The following is a 14,245-nucleotide window of genomic DNA, read 5'->3' as shown; positions in this document are numbered from 1 at the left end:
AGTTCTCGAGCTTTAATTTTTGTAATACAACGTTTTCTTTTCTATTGCAACTTATTTGTTAGAATATAATACGCGGAAACAACAGGATTTTGCAATTTATGTCAATGTGAAATCACCAAAGAAATAAAAGAGAAATAATGACACTAGAAATTTACGTAATTCGGTCCGAGTATCGGTACCTATGTTCACGAGGAGAGCCAATAACAAATAATCCACTATCATCGGAGAATCAGAGTTTACAGGTGCTCACACACTTGAGTGTTTCCCATACCTAAATTTAACGTCAAACCAAAAATGTTTGTAAATAAACAACTCACTTGGACATAAACTCATTGCACAAACTTACAAAAAAAAAAAAAAAAACTCATTGCACAAAATTATCGCTCGTTCAAGCTCAAAACAAGCGCTCTACGTACGCCGAAAACAAGAACTCTAGCGTTTATTTTTATTTTTTTGTCGCGTATGTGCTGCTCGCGTTCTCCTTTTTTTTGATCGCGTGAATGGCTCCTCTTCAGCTCAACGACGTGCGGCTCCTCTTTTTTTCGTAAGGTTTCAGCTGCTTCTTTCCTGGAGACGTTCCATTTTATCTTCATATGTGCCCAAGGTCAAAACTGGGCCCATCACCTTTTGGCTCCACGTGCAGAGGACTTCCTACATTATATCTATCAGCCAAAGAAGACCCCATGGCGTGGAATATTGTGTGCCCAAAGTCAAATATTTGACTTTGAGCCCCACCATCGAAACCCCGGCCCTCGGCCGTCGTGGCCTTGCCAACCACAGGCAAGGCTACCTCGCCTAGATATAAACAAGCCACCACTAAGTGTGGATTGAATAGCTAGTTTAATTAAAAGCACTTTTGTCACTATTTAAAATAAAAGGAATTAGATGTGTTTGTCATGAATGATCTATCACTAGGTAACATGTTCGAATTGAGTTTGAAAACATCACGACTGTTAGTTTGAATCGTCCAATTGAAATGGTGCTAAGAAAATTCTCATTTTCAAGCATCTAGAATCATATGATATCATACAAGAGAGAAATACCAATTTAAAATTTATTGTTTGGGATCAAAGAAACAATGGAACAAATCACACCTTTCTTTCTTTATTAAGAACAAAAGAAAAAGGAATAACACGTGCACATGTACTTTTGAGTACAAATTAAGGACTTCCCCTTAAATTAGTTTTGATGATTACTTCCCACATGCGATCCACTGGATTAGTATAAACGGATTTTATTTGTAAATATTAAAAAAACCCAGAATAACTACTGTAAAATGAGAAGATTTTACTTTAAAAATAACATGTTGGGCTGCATGGTTCTTCATTTTTGTCGTTTAATCTGCGAGTCAATATCCTTTACTAATTTGATTTTAATACCAGTTAAAATTCCATAAAAGAAAATCAAAAGCACCCGATGACTGTCTCTCGCCAGTTTTTTTCTTTTTAATAATGAATATGGGAGGTGTCTCTTCCTCTCACGGCACTTCCCTTTCTCTTTCCTTGCTGCACGATACTCCTGTCGGTCAAACCAGAAACTCGGAGTCTCCAACCATGGGCGTCACGGACACCACCCAACAAGCCTTCGACCGAGCCCAAGAGCTCAAGCAATTCGATTAATCCAAGCAAGGAGTCAAAGGTCTCGTCGACTCCGGCCTCACCTCCATCCCTTCCCTCTTCATCCACCCACCCGAGACCCCCTCAAGCCTCAAGCCCGCCCAGCCCAGGCCCGATTCGATCCATTCGATCCCTATTATCGACCTCTCCGGCTGGGACTCCTCCCGCCGGCCCTCCATCATTGAAGAAGTGGGGCGCGTGTCTCGCGAGCTCAGCTTCTTCCAGGTAGTCAACCACGGTGTGCCAACGGAGGTTATGGACCGCACGATCGCGGCCGTGAAGGCCTTCAACGAGCAACCGATGGAGGCGAAGGCAAAAATATACAGGAGGGAGATGGCGGGGGAGATGGACACCGGCGTCGCGTTCTTCTCCAACGTTGACTTGTTCCATTCCAAAGCGGCTAGCAGGAGGTAATCAACCAAGCTTAATTACCATTTAGGATCGCATTAAATCCAGTTTAGAATATTTAGCAAATGAATGAAAAATTGTCCAAAAAATTCTAAATTTATCGTACCACAGTCAATTCAGTTCTAAATATTTCAAAGTATCAATTTAGTCATATAGATCTCAATTATGACAATTTAGACTCAAACCTTTTAATAGTTTGCCAATTTAATCTAAACCTTATAATGGTGTATCAATTTAGTTATTTCGATTAATTTTTACCAAAAATAATTGACATAGCAATTTAGTTAATGTTGGCTGTAATATGTAACATGGCGATGTTGATGTTGACAATTTTTGCAATTTTATATTCATTATGATTTTTTTTTTTTTTTTTTTTTCCCTTTTTTCCCTCCATTGGCCATCGTTGGGCTTCATCGATGGCTAATGGAGATTGTTGGCCACAAGTGAGGGCCCCCTTGTCGGCCCTTGACGTGGGCCGCATTCACCTAAGGCCGGCAGAGGTCATCAATCATCGATGACGCTTGGTAAAGGGAAAAAAGCGAAAAAGGAAAACAGAAAAAGAAAAAATCATTCATAAAATTGAAATATTAAAAAAATTGCATGAATTGTCAACATCAGCACCGGTCGTCCTAAGTGCCAGTTGTGCCACGTAAAACGTTCAATGCTGACTAAACTACCACGTCAGCAATTATGGCAAAAAATGACCGAAAGAACTAAATTAATAAATCATCAGAAAGTTTGGACTAAAATTATAATTCATCAAAAGGTTTAGATTTTGGATTAAATTGACACAATTGAAATGTTTAGAATTGAATAGGATACGATATAATAGGTTTATGACTTTTCGGATAATTTTTTTAACGGATGATACGGAATGACACATTGTATAAGATTAATAGAAGACGGTGACGCATCTTAATGCGATGAGCATGATATTGATAATTTATACATCTGGATTGCATGAAGATAAAGAATTAATTTATATTTTCAAGGGGACAAACAAAAAGAAAAGTCATTCGAACATTAAAAAAAAAAATGGGCAAGCAAAAAGAATTTGTTTAAACCAATGCAAGGAATTATGTTGCAGGGACACGCTCCAGTTAAGGTTGGAGCCGAAACCGAACATGGCAGAGATGCCCGAGGTCTGCAAAAATGAGGTGATGGAATGAGATCGACAGATCCAACGCCTGGGAGGCATCCTAATGCGACTGTTGAGCGAGGGGTTGGGATTGAGTCCCGGAAAATTACAAGAATTGACATGCCTAGAGAGCAGGAAGATGGTGGGGAATTACTATCCATCCTGTCCCCAGCCTGATCTGACGATCGGCTTGTCGTCCCACACGGACCCGGGAGTGATCGCAGTGCTCATGCAGGACCAACACCCAGGTTTGCAAGTGAAGCATGGGGACGAGTGGTTGGATGCACCGCCCGTTCCCGGTGCTCTGGTTGTGAACATTGGTGACATCCTTTAGGTAAACTTTCGTTGAGTACTAGGAGCATTTTCAAATCACCTGAGTCAGTTCAAAAATAACATTATACGATGAAATAGAGATCTGATTTACGTAATTCAACTTCCTAGATCATGTCCAACAACGAGTACAAAAGTGCAGAGCACTGAGTATTGGCCAACCCTAATCGAGAGCCACGTGTGTCAATAGTAGTTTTCCACAACTTGACCGATTCGGATATTCAGGCCGGACCATTGCCGGAGCTCGTATCCTCAGATAAACCTGCTGCTTTTCGGCAGTTCACCATGGGCGAATACTGGAGGGCTTTCTATACTACCAAGTTGGACAAAAGTCTGGTCCATTACTTCAGGGCGTGATTCAGAGGTGCATGGGGGCAGAAAAGATGATACGAGACTAAGATTGCTTCTTTGTTGCACTGGAGGAAATACTGGATTCTTCCCCTATATAATACCGATCACTAAGCGGTAGAGTATCTATGTCCTATTATGTTTCTTGTCAACATCGGAACTTATTTCAAATATAGCTTTCCTGAATGTACTCTAAAAAAATCACGTTCTCTATCATGTGGGGAACAGAATAATACAGCCCCTTTTCTGCTTCACTGTAACCCGAACCCCCCTTCACATATAATATTCTTCTAGAAAAATATATATTTATCACTGTTAAATAAGTCCTATCTCTTCTCTTATAACAAATACTGTATTATTAGTGTCACCAACAATTTAAAAAATATGCATACAGACAAGCCGCATAAAGGGCAAATCGAGTGGCTAGTTTAGATATAGAATAGATGAGTTGAATGGGCGAGTTCATATGAATATAAATCTCAAGAAAGAAAAGAAAAAAAAATTGAAAATATACATGAGATTTCATCTACATACCACTCACCGGTTACAACTAAGGAGGGGCAAGCAAAGGCTTCTCCTTTATTTATTTTTTGGATAACTTCAAATAAGAGCTCAAAATGCCCTCGTTTTCTCAAATAAGAGCAAAAAATGGACCTTATTTCAAATAAAGACTGAAGTGATCATATTAGTCTCAAAGAAGGATCTGAAGTGATTATGATTATTTCAAATAAGGGTTTAGCCTCGCTAGCTCGTCGATCGGCAAAAAATTCCCACCAATTAAGGATATTTTCGTCAAAACACAATATAATATAAATTAAAATTAAATTAGATTAAGATTTTTGGAAGAAAAATTCAAAAAGATAATATAGGCGGGAGGGAGGTGGGAGGGCTCCCTCTCTTTGTGGCCACTGCCCCAACACCAATGGAGTGGCTGCAATGGCTAGTGGGGTCGTGGGCGCCATGGCAAGGGTTGGCAAGCCTCGTCAACCAAAGGCGAGGGCCTCCATCCCTCTCATGCGTGTTCCTTTTTTCTTTTTCTTTTGTTAATATTTTAGTTTTTTTTTCCACAAAAATAAGGAGATGGAATGGGATCAGTAGATCCAACACTTGGGAGGCATCTTGATGGGACCGTTGAGCGAAGGGTTGGGATTGAGTCCCGAAAAGCTATAGGAATCGACGTGCACCTGAAGAGTCATGGTGGGGAATTGCTATCCGTATTAGCCCCAGCCCGATTTTGACGTAGGCTTGGGGTCCACTTGAGGATGTTCTAAATTTTTTTCACATTGAAATAAAAATAAAAAATAAAAATCTATTTGATAACGTTAACTAATTTTATTTTATTTTCCGAAATAGAAAAGCAGCCGGAGATTGCCTAACAGGGAATAGATTTGGAATAAAAATAAAAAGTAGAAAAAAATAACTTCTTATTCCCAAAGACAATTTTTAGAAATAAGTTAATTTTTACTTTTTTTCCTTTTCTTCTTCCTTGCTGCCACCCCTCATTGCTGCCGTTGCTGTTTGGCCGCCACCCATTGCTAACCGCCGTCGCCTACCAACCGGCAACATTTGGCAAGGAAATATAAGAAAAGAAAAAAATAAAAAATAAAAATCTTAAAAAATTAAAAGAAATTCTACATTACCAAGCACATTCTTGTTCTTTTTCCATTCCGACAGTAGAAACTTTGTATTGTTACCAAACACGTTCTTTCACTTAAAAATTGTTTTGGGAATAGAAATAGAAAAAAATTATGTCTAAAAAAAATTGTTCATCGGAGTAGAAGCGTTACCAAACGAACCCTCAGCGTCCCACATGGACCGGGAGTGATCACAATTCTCCTACAAGACCACCTCATGGGATTGCAAGTGAAGCACGGCAGTGAGCGGTTGGATATGCCGCCCGTCCTAGGTGCTCTGGTTGTGAACATTGGTGACATTCTTCAAGTAAATTTCCATTGAGTACTACCAGCATCTCCAAAGTACCCAAGCTAGTTCAGAAGTAACATTATATAATGAAATAGAGATTTGATTTATTTAATTTCGATTTCCCATATCTTCTCCAACAATGAGTACAAAAGTGCGGAGCACTTGGTGTTGGCCAACCCTAACCCAGAGCCACACATGTCGATGGCAGTTTTCCACAACTTGAGCAAGCTAGACATTCAACTCAGACCATTGCCGGAGCTCGCATCCTTGGATAAATTCGCTGCTTTTCGACAGTGCACCATGGACAAATACTATAGGAGATTCCGTACTGCGGAGTTACAAGAAAGTCTGATAAATTCCTTCAGGGCATGATTGAGAGGTGCATAGGCCAAAAGAGATGATGCAGGAATAAGATTGCTTCCCTATAACACCGGAGGAAATGCTGGATTCTTCCCCTAAATTCTATTGATCATTAATATATAGAGCATCTATCTCCTATTATATTTTTTTTCCTCGTCAAGCGAAATTTATTTTAAATATAGCGTTCTTGAATGTATTAAAAAACAATCACTTTTTCTACTATGTTTTGCATGCTCTAGAAACATTATGTTTTGCATGCTCTAGAAACATAATATTACCACAACTTTTCAGCTTCAAAGTAACGTTCCCCCTTAGACATGATATTCTTCTAGAAAATTATATGTATCATTATTAAATAAGTCCTATCTCTTCCCTCATATTAAATACTATATTATTAGTATTTTATATCATAACTTCTCTCCTGATTTATTGAGTTTAAATTTCAGAAAATAAATAAAAAGAGAGCATATCTAGATTTTTTCTCTTCGAAACTAAAAGAATGTTCGCTCCTATGCTCATGATCCTTCACTTTCTACTCTCTGGTTGCCACATATGGCACGTCAAATAGTTTTGCCGCGTGACCCAAGACAAAGTTTTTAGTTTATTTATTTGTAATTTTAAATTTCTATTCTTTTGTTGATGTTAAATTCCAGAAAATGAACAAAGAAAGAGTATCTCCAACTAAGTTTAATCTACCAAATCATTGATAAATTACATAATCTATAAGAAATTAGATAATGAAAGAGTACATCTAGATTTTTTTCTCTTTTGGATTTGAACTTGAGGACTATGGATAAATTAGAGAAAGTAGTTTCAAATTCACTCCTGACTGATATTGAAGGTTATTAAATATCATTTTCAATGATACGATTTCGATTAAAATTTTATAATTTTTATTGTTTAACCAATAAAAATAATTAAATTAAATCAGAAGTTATATATTTGTCATAAAGAAATTGCTCGATAAAGGATAAACAAAAGTTCAACAAACTAAAGACACTTGTCCTTAATTAAACTATTGGTAATTCAAATAATGACTTATTTTATTCAAATAAGTCGATTTAGCGCATCCAAATATTTCAGAAAAGATCTTTCATAATACGGATTAGGACAAAGGTCTCGAGCTTTAATTTTTGTAATACAACGTTTCTTTTCTATTGCAACTTATTTGCAAATAGAGCATTTCTCTTTCATTGCGATTTCTTCTTTTTTTCATCAAGTCAACTTATTTTAAATATCCAGACCAAAAATATTTTAAATATCCAGACCAAAAATAAGTTATTTTAAGAATAGATTTTCTGAATGTACTCGATTGCGGGCTTAGGAAACATAATGACGTGCGGACCCTTGGAGTGCCTTAACTTTGCCCAAAGGGACACTTAAGTTCCATAACTTACGAAAGGTACATTTAAGTGCCAAAATCGGAGTAAAAATGATCACTTGAGTGCCAATCCGGCCAAAACGTCGACGTGGCATTTTTCCGGCGAACCGAGCCCAAAACGACGCTGTTTTGCACGCTGACGTGGCCAAATAATGCAAAAACGTCGTCGTTTAGGGCTGACGTGGTAAAAAAATAATAAAAAATTTAATTAAATTAAATTTAGTTAAATATTAAAAAAATAATTTTAAAATTAAATTTAGTTAAAATATAAAAATAATAATAATTAAAAAATTATAAACAATTATAAAAATTATAAAAAATTAAAAAAAAAAAAAAAACAAAAAAAAGAGAACGGGGGAGGCGGCGAGGGATCGGCCCTCGGCCGTTGCCGCCGCCGCCCGCCGCCGCCGCTGGGAAGGGCCGGTGACGGCAGGGAGAGGGTTGGCCGTGGTCGTCGGGCCCTAGCCGGGGGCTAGCGACCCTAGCCGACCGGGGCTGAGGGCTCGCAAGCCCTCGCCCCGATCTGGGGCGAGGGTCACGGCCCTCGCCCGGATCCGGCAAGGGTCGGCGACCCTTGGCCTGGCCGGCGAGGGCCGCGAGCCCTCGCCGTTGGATTTGGGGGCGGGGCGTGACCCTCACCTCGATTTGGGGCGAGGCTCGCGAGCCCTCGCCACTGGTTGGCCGGGTCGCCGCCCTAGCCGGGGCCCTGGCGACCCCGGCCGACCCTCCCCTACCGTCGCCGGCCCTTCCGCGGTAGTAGGGCGGTAGAACGGCGGCTCGGGGCGATCCCTCGGCCGCCTCCCCCGTTCCTTTTTTTTTTTTAATTTTTTTAAATATTTTAAATTATTTTTTTAAATATTTTAACTAAATTTAATTTAAAATTATTATTTTTTAATATTTTAACTAAATTTAAACCTAATTAATTTTTTATCACGTCAGCCCAAAACGATGTTGTTTTTGCATTATTTGGCCACGTCAACGTGTAAAACGGCGTCATTTTGGGCGCGCTTCGCCGGAAAAATGCCACATCGGCATTTTGGCCGGAGTGGCGCTCAAGTGATCCGTTTTTCTTCGAATGTGGCACTTAAGTGTACATTTCGTAAGTTATGGCACTTAAGGGTGCGTTTGTTTGCGTTTCTGTTTAAAAATTGTTCCAGAGAACAGAAATAGAAAAAAATGTTTCTGTTCCGGGGAATAATTTTTGAACAAAAAAACGCGTTTGGTAAACTTGTTTCGGGAATAAAAAATAAACAGAAACACGTTTGGTAAATTTGTATAATTTTTTTTTTATTTCTTTTATTTTTTCTATTTTTTTCTATTTTTTTTTTTTTCTTTTTTTCTCTTATTTTCTTCTTCTTTTTCTTTTGGCCGGTCGCCGGCCTTGGCCATGGCCGGCGACCGCCGGCTAGGGCCGGCGGCCTCACCCAGCCACGGCGAGGCTCGCCGCCCCCGGCGAGGATCGGCCTCGCCTTGATCCGGCGAGGCCGAGCTCGCCCAGCGGCGGGCGGCGGCCTCGCCGGGCCACCGCCCGGGCGGCGCGGCCTCGTCGGGCCACCGCCCCGACGCCGACTTGCCCAGATCCGGCGAGGCCGACACTCGCCGGCCGCTGGGCGAGCTCGGCCTCGCCGGGGACGGCGAGCCTCGGCCTCGCCGGGGCCGCGAGCCTCGCCGTGGCTGGGCGAGGCCGCCGGCCCTCGTCGGCCGGTCGCCGGCCATGGCCGGCCGGCGACCGGCCAAAAGAAAAAGAAGAAGAAAATAAGAGAAAAAAGAAAAAAAAGGAAAGTGTTTCTCAAATGTGTTTCAGAAATAAGAAACACAAATTTTGTGTTTCTTATTTCTGTTTCTTTTTTGTTCCTGGGAACAAAAGAACAAAAAAACAGAAAAAGTGTTTAGAAACAAAAAAAAAGAAACACAAACAAACGGGGCCTAAGTGTCCCTTTGGGCAAAGTTATGACACTTGAAACGTTCTTTTGCCCTAGTGTTGTTCTACCTCATAGTTATCCGGCTCCTTAGATACAACATTCTTCTTAAAAACTATAGATGTATCACTAATAAATAGGCCAGGAGAACAATAGCAAAATGCCATAATTTCTATATGGCGCTCACTTGTGTGTCATAACTTTTTCACTCACTTGAGTGCATATTCCGACAAATCATCCCACATTGATCTTTTTAACAATTTCCCATCCGAAGTGGATTTCTTTTAGATTTTTTAATTTTTTTTTATATTTTGTCTTTTCCCTTTTCTTTGGCCGAGCCACCTCGCCTGGATATAAACAAGCCCCTACCAAATGCGGATTGAATAGCTAGTTTAATTAAAAGCACTTTTGTCGCTATTTAAAATAAAGGGAATTAGATGTGTTTGTCATGAATGATCTATCGCTAGGTAATTGAGTTTGAAAACATCACGCTGTTACTTTGAATCGTCCAATTGAAATGTTGTTAAGAAAATTCTCACTTTCAAGCATCCATAATCATATGATGTCATACGAGACAGAAATAACAGTTTAAAATTTATTATTTGGGGTCAAAGAGTCAACGAAACACATCCCTCCTTTCTTTCTTTATTAAGAACGAAAGAAAAAACCAATACCACGTGCACATGTACTTTTGGCTACAAATTAAGGACTTCCCCTTAAATTAGTTTTGATGATTACTTCCCACATGTGATCCACTTGATTAGTATAAACGGATTTTAGTTGTAAATATTAAAAAACCCAGAATAACTACTGTAAATTGAGAAGATTTTCTTTAAAAAATAACATGTTCAGCTGCATGAGTCTTCATTTCTGTCCTTTAATCTGTGAGTCAATATCCTTTATTAATTTGATTTTAATACCAGTTAAAATTCCATTAAGAAAAATCAAAAGCACCCAATGACCATCTCTCGCTAGTTTTTTCTTTATATGATGAATGTGGGAGGTGTCTGTTCCACTCGCGGCGCTTCCCTTTCTCTTTCCTTGCAGCACGACAAACTCGAATTACATGTGTTTCTCATGAACGATCTATCACTAGGATGCAGTATGTGGCATCCCAAAATTCAAGGCAACCTCTAGATGTATTAAAGCCTATGATTAGGTAATGAAATTACCCTTGGTTTATGCTTTAGCCATGGGTTTTCTTTTAAGGCCAAGTGTTATGTATTTTGTGTTCATGAGTTATTAAAATTAGTATTATAGGATAAATTAATAAGAAGAATTTATTCTTGGCTATGCACCTCATAGATTTAGTCCCTATAGTTTAAATGTTACAAGATTTATGACCATATGAAATTGAGAATTTGAAATCTATAAAAGAGAGAATTAAAAATGAATTATTAAAAGTGAAAATGGGATTTATTAAGATTAAACTTTAGGCCCAAGGGTATTGGACCTAAAGTGGGCCAAATTGGCTTGGCCCATGAGGCCCATGAAGAGGGCTGCCATCGACCACAAGGGGGGAGGAGCCGGCCCAAACCTTCAAGCCCATCATGCATGGGATTTGCCAAGTGGCAAAAAGGAGGCTTCATCTATTGGTCTTCTTGGGTGGCTTCTAATGATGGCTAATGATGGTATTGAGGGGCGAATAAAAGGAAGGAGTGACCAGTTATGGGGGGTTGTTGACCATAAGGGAGAGAGAGAGAGAGGGTTGCCAAGAGAGTGAGGAACCGAGAGAGAGGAGGAAGAAGCCGTGTGTCCGTCCGTCCGCTCGTCCATCGCCCGTCGCCGTGCGTCCGTCGTCCGCCGTGTTGCTTGTGCTTGCTCGGTACAAAGACAAGTTGGGATCTATATTCTGCTCTTGCATGTTGTATCTTGCATATGTGTTTGAATGATGGTGAATCTCGAACGTTTAGGGTGTGAGAAACCGAAGCTTGAGTGTGTTGTTTTTGAAATAGTATTCTGTTTTCGAGTATACCGCCTGACCCAGAATGTTGTAGAGGCTTGCATGCGGGTTTTGAGTCGGATTTTGGCTTCAACTTCTTCACGAAAGTTGTAGAAAACATCTCAAAGTATAACATAATAAAATTTGAGACAAAATGGCTGAGTTTTAGGGGGTGAAACCCTTCCTCTACGAAAATGCTAGATCTGAAACTGTTTTGTCGACCTCTTGGTGGTTTTGTGTGTTTCATGTCACTTTTTACTAAGAATTTCACTTCTACTTCTGCATGAAAGTTGTAGAGAACATCTTTAATACTAAAATACTCAAATTTTAATTAAAATGAACAATTTTAGCCTAGTGAAACGATTTTTCCTTTGGAGACGATAGATCTGGAAGTATTGTACTCGACTCCAGTGACTTCGTGAACTAAAAAGTGACTATCCATTGAGAATATCACCTAGATCCCTTAATGAAATTTTTATTGGACCCCTTGAGGCAAAACATATTAAAAATTCAGAGGAAATGAAGGAAGATAAGTAGGTGAAACCTTGATTTTTCGGAGACAGCTAAACTGGACTGTTCGGTACCAGGAACAGGGGCTTCGACCATCCATAGTTAATTACCTAGGACGAATATGGCCTGGATGTCTTCATGAAAAATATACCTTAGGGTCTTGAATATCACCTGGTAAAATTTCATAATTTTTGGAGGCCATTCGGGTATTTTAATCGAAATATTTCAAGAACTGAGCAATCTGATAATATCCGAATTTTGCAAGCTGTATTGTGTGACCTATATCTTTTTGTGTGAAGTTCTTTTGGGCATGTGTTCTTCATGGAGTTGCTACCTTTATGTCTTGCCTATCACATGTTCTGATTTTATAATTTTTGAAGATCATATGGATATTTAATTTATATGTTTTCTGAAATTGTGCAAGCTGGAATTTGGTAAATTTCAAAAGTCATGATGTATGGATTGTTCTAAGTTGTATGGACCCCATGGATTGTGATGTCATGAGTGATTGGATCTTGCTGCATATATGATGATGATTGGAACTACATATAAGAATCAAATGCTGAAAATGATCTTGTTTGCCATCATATCATATGCCATGTTAAAATTGAACCATAATTATAAATGTGAACTATGATAAATGAGAAGGCCGTCGGAGGTGTGAGCCGACGATGCCCCAGGAGTGTTGGGATGCCCGGCCAGGGAGTGTAAATGCCGGATGCCCAGTGGCCTAGTGGCGTAATTCCGAAGGGTCCTCGGGAGTTTCGAGATACCCGGAGCGTGGGGGTGCCGGAAGCCCGGAGGTGTGAGCCGGGGGATGCCTCGTGATGCCAGTTGGGATACGAGATGCCCAGAGGGTGTGTGCCGAATGCCTGGAGGTTTGTACTGGAGGTTCCTCGCGATGCCAGGTGGGGTGCGAGCGATAAATGTGGAATGCAAATACTGGTTTCGGGAAAGAGAAATATGGCGTTTCAAAATGAAAGAATAAAATTTGGAAATTAAAATTGAATTATGCATGGTATGGCAACATGTATGCATGGATGCATGATGATGAGTGCATGGATGTATGTGCACCTATGGCATGATGGTAAGTGCATGGATGTATGTGCACCAATGACATGATGGTATATGTGACATGATGATGGTAAGTGCATGGATGTATGTGCATATATGGATGATGGTATATGTGATATGATGAAGGTGAATGCATGGATGTATGTGCACCTATGGCATGATAGTACATGCATGACATGATGATGATGATTACATGAGGATGTATGTACATACGGTATGATGACATATGCACGGCTTCAAGGTAAATTATGCATGGATGCATGAATGACATGTGTTATGCTATGATTGTTATGATTGTATTGTGTGATACATTGAGTGGTTTATTGGGTTCTTTACTTGCTGAGTGGCTATACTCACCCCTTTGGGGACCAACATTTCAGATTAGAAAGATGCCGCTCTCTGCTGTCACACGGGGCGTCTTTTATGGCCTTCCTTCGGATGTGGAGGTCGAGTGTGTGGAGATCAATTGTCCCACCATCCCTGGTCTGGCGTTCATTCGAGTTCGTGCATTAGTGATGTATGACGTAGGCCTGGCTGAGGGCCCGGTCATTCAGGAGTTCATATCTGTTCACGTTCGTCAAGACGGAGTGATGCAAGGGATGTTGCCGCCGCCGCCACCTGATGCACTGGCATGGGTGTGACTACCCGCGCACGAGAAGTAGTTGCTGCAACTTTTTGGACAATAGCCGACACTAGTAGATGGAGGATTTTGCATGATCGACATAGAGGGTCGAGTTGTCTCTTTTTGAGGTTATGGCCGAGTGTAGTCAAAAGTCTTGGCCCTTCTTTTGTTATACCAACCCGAGAAAAATCCATCATGAAAATATGTAAATAAAAGTGGCTCGGCTTTATCTTTTCCTATGGTGCTTAATGGTGTGCATTGTATCATGACAGTTGGAGGGAGAGAAGATGATATTTCAATTATGCTTCCGCAAATAAGTTGCGCTGGGACCGATATATAAAATATATATGTATATATATATATATATATATATATATATATATATATATATATATATATGCCTATGAGCTGCAATGCTTCTGCTAATAGATGTGACTAGCGTTCATTAGGTATAGCGAGGTACCTGTGGCGACCTTAGGTGTTGCTAATAGATGTGACTAGTGTTCATTAGGTATAGCGAGGTACCTGTGGCGACCTTAGGTGTTTCGGGGTGCCACACGGTATAATAGGTTTTTGACTTTTCGGATAATTTTTTTTAACGGATGATACGGAATGACACATTGTATAAGATTAATGGAAGACGGTGACGCATCTTAATGCGGTGAGCATGATAT

At 40.1% G+C, this 14,245-nt stretch overlaps 1 protein-coding gene across 1 annotated transcript; it reads left to right on the top strand.

Annotated features, from left to right (window-relative positions):
- Positions 1 to 1,871: 1,871 nt before the first annotated feature.
- LOC120290755 (1-aminocyclopropane-1-carboxylate oxidase homolog 4-like) lies at positions 1,872 to 3,496 on the top strand. The gene is made up of 3 exons (XM_039307138.1): positions 1,872 to 2,026; positions 3,112 to 3,181; positions 3,335 to 3,496. The coding sequence occupies exons 1-3, from the start codon at positions 1,872 to 1,874 to the stop codon at positions 3,494 to 3,496; spliced, it is 387 nt and encodes a 128-aa protein (XP_039163072.1).
- The last annotated feature ends 10,749 nt before the right edge of the window (positions 3,497 to 14,245 follow it).

The sequence above is a fragment of the Eucalyptus grandis genome, chromosome 2, assembly GCF_016545825.1.
Source record: "Eucalyptus grandis isolate ANBG69807.140 chromosome 2, ASM1654582v1, whole genome shotgun sequence".
Lineage (NCBI taxonomy): Eukaryota > Viridiplantae > Streptophyta > Magnoliopsida > Myrtales > Myrtaceae > Eucalyptus > Eucalyptus grandis.
Note: the sequence above shows the minus strand (reverse complement) of the source record. Positions and strands in the feature narration are given on the sequence as shown.

Bases quoted from the DNA above. Each gene is read 5' to 3' on its own strand.
- LOC120290755 (XM_039307138.1), top strand. From the start codon at position 1,872: ATGGACCGCACGATCGCGGCCGTGAAGGCCTTCAACGAGCAACCGATG. The intron at 2,027-3,111 runs GTAATCAACCAA...ATTATGTTGCAG, and splicing joins TCCAAAGCGGCTAGCAGGAG to GGACACGCTCCAGTTAAGGT. The intron at 3,182-3,334 runs GTGATGGAATGA...TCCTGTCCCCAG, and splicing joins CCGAGGTCTGCAAAAATGAG to CCTGATCTGACGATCGGCTT.